This window comes from Gavialis gangeticus, unplaced genomic scaffold (assembly GCF_001723915.1).
Source record: "Gavialis gangeticus isolate Ggan-Ray unplaced genomic scaffold, GavGan_comp1, whole genome shotgun sequence".
Lineage (NCBI taxonomy): Eukaryota > Metazoa > Chordata > Crocodylia > Gavialidae > Gavialis > Gavialis gangeticus.
In genome coordinates, this window is record NW_017728994.1 from 55,202,592 (window position 1) to 55,212,667 (window position 10,076).

Here is a 10,076-nt window from a genome sequence, read left to right on the forward strand (position 1 = left end):
CCGGCGGCGCGCTGCGGCCCGGCGGCCCCGGGCCCCTCGCTGACGAAAGTTTTGTTTCTCTCCCCGCTTTGCCCCTCTCTCTTCCCCCCGCCATGTTAGCTGCGAAAAGGCAAGATGGAGGGTTGTTTAAGGGCCCACCCTACCCCGGTTATCCCTTCATCATGATCCCCGACCTGACCAGCCCGTACCTCCCCAATGGGTCGCTGTCTCCGACTGCAAGAACAGTAAGTGCCTGCTTTATTTTGTGCGTGTGTTTTTTGTTCCCCCTTTTCCCCCCCCGCTTCCCAGAGGGGGGTGGTGAGGATGGCACGCTTCCTTCCCCCCGCTCCGCATGCCCCTGGCACCGCCAGAAACTTTTCCAAACTTTGCACAACGGGCCGGGGTTGCCCTTCGCCATCTTCCTGCCTCCCTCCCCGCGGCTCTGCCCGCAGCCCGGCTCCCTCCCTCCCTCCCTCCCGGCTCGGGGGCTTTCTTTTCCCATCAGCTGAATCTCAGCGCCTGATTTTCCACCAAACTATTTGTTGGCCGGGGTGGGGGGATCTGTTTTCTCCTGCCCTCTCCACTGCAGACTCGGTTTCTTTTTCCCCCTCCCCCCAACACACACACCACACACACACTTTTTTTTTTTTTTTCTTTTCCTCCTCCTTTCCTCCCCCTTAACCCTTCCCTTGCTGCAGAAAGCTCCCTGGGTAGCTGATGGACTGTCTTAGCTTCAGTGAGACTTTGTTCCTTCTTTCGGTTTATCAAGACAGGGAACTTTTTTTGTTTTGTTTTGGGGTTTTTTTGTTGTGCTTCTGTATTTATTTATTTGGCTCATTCAAGCTGTCGTTTGGCCTTTCACTTGTCTTGGGCTCAGCAGTTTGTGCACGGGAAATGTGGTGCCTGAAGTTTATTTCCACTTTTTGGGGGGGTTGGGGGGGAGCAGGAAGGTATTGACATTTCCTTGCAAAGCAGCAGTCCAGGTTCTTTTCTTTTCAAAGGAAAAGGATCAGCGATCCCAAGCTGAGCTCGCAGAAATAGCCCATCTTTGCCTGACCTAAATGACGCCCTGCTTTTTCAAATGTTTCCTAGGGGCACCTGAAGTCGTTCTTTCTTGGCTGGGGGGTGCTACTTAGCTAAGTCCCACCAGGAGTTGGAGCACGGGGTAGAATTGAGATATAGTTTTTTATAAACAGAAATTGTCGTTTTAAGAATACAAACCAACACCTCTCCACTTGAAAGCGGATCTTAAAAGCAGGGATTCTGCTGAAATTTTTCCCCCCTTTGAGATGGGAGCGTGGATGAAAGATTAGATTTGCCGGGGAGCAGGGGCAGAGTAGATGTGCGTGGGTGTGTGTGTGCGCGTGTGTGTAGCCCAGGCAGTGGGGATCTGTTCAACTTTGGGGTATGATGGTGGGGGGGGAGAAGCTTAGTTAATCTCTTCTCCTTCGATGTCGTGTGGTATCCTGTACTGTGCTGTCTGCTCCGACAAAACACACATCAAGACGAACCTTTTTTTTAAAGAGTATTTTAATTATGAATGCTAAATCTGCGGGGAGTACAAAATGCTAAGAAGTGTTTTGTATACGCTTGCTCAGCGTTGTCCTTCTGTATCTTTTAGGGGCTTTTCAGTCTTGAGGGTCCACTACCATCACCCTGTGTCTATTTACGCACTTTTTTTTTCCCCCTTCTCCTGCGGTAACACGAGAGAGCAATTTGCAAGAATAGATCTACTGTTCAGGAGACGTAGGATCTGTACTAATGGCTTAGGTCTTGGGCGACTTCAGTATCTCAGATCTACAAGTGTTTTAAAGCATTAAAATATTAAACATGAGGTCAGGTTTGTTTGCACTCAGTAAAGCGACAATGGAGGCTCAGATTAGCAAATCCGCAGGGATGGGAATATGAAATAATTGTGTTTTTTTTTTTTTTTTTCCTGTGTTTTCCCATCTTGAAGGATGTGGCAGTGTTGGTTTCTTTTGGTTATCTTTTTAAGACTGCTTTTCGGGGTCTGTGATTTCTTGGACACTAGAAGAGGGGTGACTGCAGTTTGTAACTGTAATGAGCAGGGTGTGTGTGTGTGTGGAGGGGGGGTGAGAGGCTGAATGCATTTAGATTTTGCTCTGAATGTGAGTCCACATATGCACGTTTTAAATTCCAGATCTTGCAACCTTAGATTGAAGAGAGCGAAACGTGCCCTTCCAAAATAACTTCCAAATTATGAATCTCTTTAAAATAATTTCCCCATATTTAAAATGCATAGCAGTGTTCCAAGAGTAGGTTCACTGAAGGAACAGCTCTGCTATATTTCTGGGGGAGTTGTAATATGTTGTTTTTTGTTTGTTTGTTTTTTTTGAAACATAAGACTCAGTTCCTTGTTACACTTATTTGCCATGCTTCTCTTGCTGTGGAGTAAAAAGATAGGGATCATTCACTAGTTACCTTTTAATGGAAATATTCTTTTCTTTCTTTGGACCCCCCTGCCCCCATTTAAAAAAAAAAAAAAAAAGCCTCCATAGGAATGTTGTATTTGTATGAATTAAAGGTTCTGTATAAAAGATTACATGTTGTTTTATTGCTGACATAGCAGGTGGCCTTGTAGTGTTATCAGATGGATGCTAGAAGGATATTTCCACACTCAATAGGCTATTTTATTATTTGCACATTCAAGCTCCACAAACCCTTTAATATCTTATTAACCTTCCCCCCCTCCTACGTTCTGTATACATACATGTTTGCTGGGAACATAATGGAGGCTGGAAAAAATGAAGTTCATCATTTAGGCCTGAAAGCAGAATAGTATAAAGATTAAGCAGGATAAATTGCTGTCTGTCATGCTGTTCTAGGTGTATTCTTGACATCCTAGCTTTGCATCTCAGACAAGCTAGTTCCCCCCCCCCCCCCTGGTTTTTAACACAACTTGGAAAGGTATTGAACATTGTGCGTGATTATTAATTGGAATTAAGAGAAAACGTGCACTGCGTCGATTTTCTTATGCTGTAATATTTAAGTTCTAAGAATGTAAGAAGTGATGCAGAGATATAGGCATCATTTCCCCCTCTCCCTTTTTTTTTTCCTGTGGCATCCGGAGGCTTGTGTGTGTATGTGTGTGTGTGGGGGGGTTCCCCCCTGATTTAATTTCCTCCCCTCTTTTTAGTCCCTTTGTCTTGTTTTTGGATTGGGTTTAGAAGAATTTTTGTTACTTGCAAATGTACCTGCAGCTGTTTGTTCTGGGAAGGGCAAACTCCCAGGAACAGTATTTTCTTCTTTTCTGTTGTAGGGATATGAAGAATTACCAAGTATCATTAAATCTGCTTATGATGAATAATGCATTATTTCAAGAATAGTGCTTTAATTGCCGAAGACTCCATAAAGCTTGATAGTAATAATTTTACTTTAAAAGATAAAGATTTTCTGCATAATGTTAATTTTGCCTTTGATAGAGTAATGCGAATGGCTTTTAAGACTAGATCTGTATTAACTAGAGATCTAGTCAAATAGTAATGAAGTAACGTAGCTGCGAATCTCTGTCACTGGCAGAAGGACTGTGGTGTCTGCCTCTTAGGGATCATAAAGGAAATTATTTTCAGTTTCGAATTTAAAAAAGGGAGAAGTAGTGTATTTTATTCCCGTCTCTAAATTTAGAGTATGGTTAATGCTTTCACCCAGCAGATAGAAATATTTTTGTCATCGAGAACCATTTGCCAGGTCTTCCTAATTTTCTATGCTGTTGCATCTTCTTTGCTCTAAAGTGTTTGTTTTCCAAGTGAGAATTTGTTCCCCGATTGCACAAATAAGCTTGTATTTCATGCTAAAGTTGGCATGTTTGGAATGCCTAAATATGAGAGTTGCCCCCTCGCTAAGGTTTTATGTTCAGGAAAAGAAACTTTTTTTTTTTTTATTGACTTGGAAAATGGATGTTTCTCTTTATCTACTGAATCAAACAACATAATCCTTTCTAATACAAAAGAGGTAGATAGTGGAGTGTGAAGGGTTAATGGTGGTCCCTTTCTTTTTTTTTCCCCTCCCTCCAGTTGTTTTGACAACACTTTTCAAAGTGTGACATTCCAAGCCCCTGCAATACAATGTAATATTACTGTAATTACACAGGTCATTACATTCTAAATAGAGAACAATAAAATGCTTATCGCACTGAAAAAGAACAGGTGTTCTTGCCCTTCTTTGGTATTTATGCTAATTGTTTTTCATCTCTTTTAGAAATATTTAGGGCTAGCATGTTAAATTTTAGCCTTCATTCGACAGCATTAATTCTTTGCTAATCTTTATGGTTGAGGTTTAATGTCTGCAATATGGATTATAGTATTAGCATCCACCAACTAGTTTAATAATGTAGATATAACTTAATATGTCAGCACTTTAGTGCTTTAAGATGCATGGCTTTTCAATGAAGTGCATGATTCATTCTTTCTTTTCTTTCTCCCCTCTATCCCCCACTGTTAGTAGACATGCTTTTAATATACTTTTTGGGTATAGAAACAAGCTATTAAATAAGAATTTGGGATCCTATGGCATCAATCATATTGTGAAACTTCGGGATGGTTTAAGTAGGTGAATCACTCTGCTGCACGGGCAGGGAGCCTGGGCTCTGTTAACTTCATTTCTATAAAGGATCCCAAATTTGTCTGATAAGATTTCAGTATAGAGAACATGCAGCATTTTCTTGAAATGGTTGGGCAGTGAGCTTCTCTTGGGGGACTATGAAAAATAGTTACAGCAAAGTTTCATGTTTCTGGAACCTTGCAAAACAATATAATGCAGTACTGTTACTTGAGTGTACAGGATAATTGCAGTACTGCACTTCATTAAAAATAATATTTGCTTTGGAAATTGAACATTTTAATAGGCACACCAGTGGCTGATTTGTACTTTAAAAAAATTACAGTAGATGCCTTTCCAGGTTTTGAATGCATTCATACATTAAATGCTATTTTGCACCCTCCCACCCTCTTCCTGCCAACCACTTTTTTTGGTTTTGGTTTTTTTTTGTTTAAGCACAAAAATGTATGTCGATTTGTCAGGTGAAGGAGAAAATAAATGGCATAGTTTTCATCTGACCCTGTCAGCCAGGATGTAGGTAAAAGTATTTCAGTTTTGTCAGGCTTTCAATACTGGGCCCCAAAATCAGATTAAAAATGTGGTGTAGAGAAAGGACAGCTGCAGATTTTTTGTGTGGACGTGTGTTTCTGTACCATGACTAAAACTCTGAGGACCTTTTCCCAGCTGTCTGGGAGTTATGTGGAAGTTGGATTATATTGGCAGTTAAGCATGAGACAACCTGGATTTAGCAAATGCTCTCCTACACAGGAAGTAATATTGGGGGAAGGGAAAAGATTCTTCTTCAGACACTAGAGCAGGCAAGAAATTATATGCTACTTTCCCCAGCCCTCTTTCTCCCCCACCCATCTTAAGAGTTACCCAAAACATTGGCAAATATAGTAGATATAATTTTCTTTTTCAGGGTTGGTAGGTGAAATTAGATCTATTATCACTCCCATCCTCTTAGCTGTTGTGGGAACTTTTGTTTGTGGTGTGCATAAGGTTCGGGAGAAATTTCGAGTCGTGCGTGTGCACTTCCTTAGCTATTGAATTATTGCAAAGATGCAAGTAAGCTTTAACTTTGCCTTGTAATTGGGCACATTTGTGAAGGAAATGGTTAATTTTACAACCAAAGGCAAACTTGCACCTTGACAGGTCTGCTGAAAGAAATGTGCCACAGTCATTTGCTGGCAGGCAGCACAGGGTCATAAATCCACAGGGTTTATTTACAGCCTATAACACTTATGAATGTTAAGATATTTGACGCCACGCTGGCCTTATAATATCCAAGGTCCACAGACACTGGCAGTGGGTCAAATTTCTTTCACTAATTATAAGCAATGAGAGATGGGGAGTGGGGGAAGAGATGGAAATCAGGAAAACCCCCAAAAGCTAAGAATATTGCCCTCCTCCTCTTAACTGCTGGTGTGTTTGTGCTTTGGCGCAGGATATTAATCTTTATAATTAACACTAGCACTACTGAAAAAATGTCGAGAGCAGTTCTACATGGTGCAGACCACCAAAAAAAAAAATACTTTCGCCTATGCCCTTTCTGGATACATTGACAGCATTGTACAGTGCATCTAGACACCAGCCCCACCAAATATTTCCCAGAATACTTAAGGAAACCGGATGCCTGGAACTGCCATTTAATTTATTGATGTACCACTGAGCTGGGAGAAATACCACACGTCAACAGAAATGTGCAAGTTGAATTCATTTTGGAAATGTGTGCATTAGCCTGACTTTTGGGGTGGGGGGGGGAAGAACTCTTCCTGAAAAAGCAAAAATGTGCATAGCAGTTTGCAGACATTGCTACTTTTGAAACAACAGTTGGTTGGAAAAAGTCTTATACTCTCCAAAAAGGAAAAATCTGGGTTTGTAGGGTGAAAAGTGTGTGCCGTGGAGGTAGAGGGGAAAATGTGTTAAGGAGGAGAAAACTGGTATCTGGGGGGAGTGTTAGAGAATCCAGGGGGAGTCGTTGAAGGACTAGGAAAGAATGTTAAAGTGCAAGGAGATCTCTTCGAAACTTGGAAAAAAAGCCCATATATTTGAATGGACGTTCGAAGGGGATGCTGGGGATCTAGGGATTGACTCTTAAATGTCAGGGAAGTCTTGGGGGCCCGAGGAAAGACATTGCTTCTCTCAGCTCACTCTTGATTAAACAGTCTTTTTAAGAACAGACTGTCACAATTGTAGTGCTTCTCTCTAGGCTGGAGGTGTCTGTACTTGTGCAGGCTGGGCTTGTGTGTGTGTGTGTGTGCAAACATGGGGAATCAGATATGCTTAGGTATAACTCCAGCTCTAATTTCCTTTACCAGTTTCTCGATTTCAGTATTCCTGTACTGCCACACTTGGATCCCAGCTACTAATTGAAGGGGCAAACAGACAGGGGTGGGGAGAGGGGAGACATCTCCCCCTATTCTTCCCTATGGTTCTTGTCTACAAAGCGCATAAATCCTGATTTTGTACAAATATGAGTGGCTGTCATTCTCGACTTGCCTCCCAAATAAATGTGCAGGCCATTTAGGTGAAGGTTTTATGTATTTTCCTAATCAATGGAATGCTGTAGCTTATTAGCCTCTAGGGATCAATAGGAATCCCTTAACACCACATTAAAAAGGTGGTGTGGTAGTACCTTTTTAACAGGTTGGCAACAATGATGTTCTTTTATTTCCCAAGATACTTCACCCTTTCCCTGCTTCCATCTGATTCCTTGTGGGCAGTTCAGTCTGCTGTATTTTTTTTTTCTTCTTCTTTTGTTTGTCCTCTTGTTGAATAGTTTTAAAATGGCAGCCTTTATTCTTCTTGGGGTCATAGGCAGGCAATCGGGCTGTGCCGAACGAGTTAAGTTGCTAGCTAAAGTTTGGCTTTGCGAAACTAAATTCGAGGCCTGGTAGGCATTAGCAGGGCACAGCACATTTACAGAGCTTAATTAGTACGAACTGTAATTGTTCATGGTCTGCCAGAAGGAGTAATGTTCAGGAAAAGTGGAGTCGTTCTTTTGCAGTCTTCAGTTTTAAAACGATAAATCACTTGCATATTTGTGCAGTGATTCAAATGGAGCTGAGACCTCTCCATCTCAACATGTGGTAAATTGTAAAGTCAATGAATTGCAGATGTAGGGTACAGCGAGATTCTCGATGAAAATGCAGAATGAATGGGAAAGAGTGACGCTATAAATATTTACCGAGGAGATAACTGGGTTTCTGCTTGCTGTGCCAATTATGATGCATTAAAGATATTAGTAATTTTGCTTGAATCTATTTATTTTAAATTTCCTTCAACTAAATAAAAAGGGTACCATTTTACTTGATGTGTTTTAAGTAGTGCTGAATAACAATGGGTTTCCTATGGAAACGCATATGACGGCCATATTAATACAAATTAATTCATGATGAGGAGTGCTCTATAGCTGTTCCTAAATTAATTTATAATGATGGGAGGCTTTAAAGTGTTGCTGCCCCAACTTTTAATGAGCCCTATTGTGGTAAAGATGTCTTGGAGAAATAATGGGAACATCATAGGGTTTACTCACTCAGGGTCTCCACCAACTTTTAGCAACACTTTCAAGGTGCATCTTCATGCCTGACATTTGCTTTTGAACAAAGAGAACAAACATCGGTCTCAGATTATTATGAAGCCTGTGTTCCCTGATCCTGATTCAAGCACCACTAAAGTGACTGGAAATGCTCCCATTGATTTCAAAAGGCTTTGCATCTGGCTCTAATGGCTCCTTCACCTACACCAAACTTGCCAATAGTGATGAAGTATCAATTTACCCTTCCTATAGCTCCTGTTACTGACTTCATTACTCTAAAAAAACAAAACAAAACACAAAACAACCCCACAAAAATCCCCTGCTTAAATTTAAATAAGGGCTGATTGTGCCATAGTTTTACATCCCAAACTCCTAATTCAGGAGGTTTGGAGGATGCAGACTGTTGCATGTCAATACTGCTTTTCCAGTGTGAGTAGGCGGATTTGTATGGAAGTTGTAAAAGTTAATGATTGTTCTCTGACTCGCACGCTGCTGGTTTCAGCAAAGCAAAATTAATGACAGAAATTATATGGGACAAGTAGGACTTGACAAGGGGGGAAAATGTTTGTGTTGTTCAACTCCTTTTGCAGTTTGCTCAAGGAAGTGCAAAGATGAGAGGAGAGGAGATCTGTGGATAGTTTCTCTTTGTTGTTAGATGCATAGGGTGCTGCATTCTTGCAGGCATATGGTCAGACATTTAAAGCAAATTCTTAGATGATGGTCCACGTGGACGCAGAAGATCCCATGGCAATTTTATTGAAATCGGAAAGGGATCATTCTGGTGCCCGGCCTGTTTTCCCCACTTGGTAAAACAGGGTTGAATGCCAAAGGCTCTGTGGGAAGGACTGGTGAATGGGTAATGGGTGCCATATTTGACTACGCAGCTCCTGGACTGCCAGCATCTAACTTGCTGCTTTGTAAAGCTCTCATGAGTGCCTCTGGTATAAAACAAAATCCACTTCCCCTTTTAAATGTGATGGTGATGCCCTATAGCAGACCTGCCAAAACAAAAGGAGTTCTCCAAAAATGGATCAGCCCAAAAATATTGCCAAGTACATCACCTTTTTGGCATGAAGCATTGTACATGTTGATATCATAGAAACAACCGAAGGTCTTCCCATTTTAAGCAATGCAAACAGCCACAAAAAGGGTGGCCTGTTCTCTCCAGTCCATCCAGGCTCCCTGGGAACTTTACAGGCAGTTTCAGATCAATTGCTTAATGCTCTGCCCTCTTCTATACTAGAGACAAAGCACCTAATATTAAACTGGCACATTTCCCTAACAAAGTCGCCTCCTAAACTAATCGTAACGCTTCCTTAAATTCGTTTAACTCGGTGAACCAATATAAACAAGGGTAGAGCTAGTGTTAGAGCACGTCTATTCAGCAATTTCCTCTTCCGTGATTTAATCAGTTTAAGCTTGATTGATTTTAATTCATACCCAAGTCACTTTACTGGTAGACGTGGTCTGGAACTTGCATTTGAACAGTTGCGTTGGTCAACTTGCAGCCTCAACCAACAGCTACTGAAATGTCCTTTTAATAGTATAATGTTCACTGGTATAAAGTGCCTATGAGAACTGTGATTTTTGAATGATTATCTCAGAAGAGTAAGATGGCAGCTGACCTGGCTATCTTTTCTGTTGTCTTTCGGAAGGGGAAAAGAGATTCTTTTCTCTGCGTCACTTATAGATGAATGAGTTTATGGCTCTGCCTCTGGCTGCCAAGTTGCTCGGGTTTGGTTTTTATTTTTAAAACTAAGCCCTCCGAGTTTACCTCTGTCCCTTCTGCTGCTTTGTCCACCCCCACCCTGTATGCAGTCTTTTGGATAAAGTAGCTTAACATTTGCATGCATTTATGCAAGAGCGAGAAGGGTTTGAGAGCAAAAAAGCCTTTTATAGGAGCTAGTCAAGAAAATAACTTTGGTAATAGCTAAGAAGTAGCTGCATTTAAAAAAAAAAAAAAAAAAAAAAAAACCAAACCCCAAAAAAAACCCCATAA

At 41.3% G+C, this 10,076-nt stretch overlaps 1 protein-coding gene across 22 annotated transcripts in view; it reads left to right on the forward strand.

Moving 5' to 3' along the window:
* Window positions 1-10,076, forward strand: part of TCF7L2 (transcription factor 7 like 2) — a 284,575-nt gene that overhangs the window by 5,313 nt on the left and 269,186 nt on the right. For all 22 annotated transcript variants that reach the window (XM_019502825.1, XM_019502823.1, XM_019502811.1 and 19 more), the window contains one exon: window positions 100-224. In XM_019502825.1, the coding sequence (XP_019358370.1) occupies window positions 162-224 (63 nt within the window). In that variant the 5' untranslated portion in view covers window positions 100-161. The remainder of the gene's footprint in view (window positions 1-99; window positions 225-10,076) is intronic.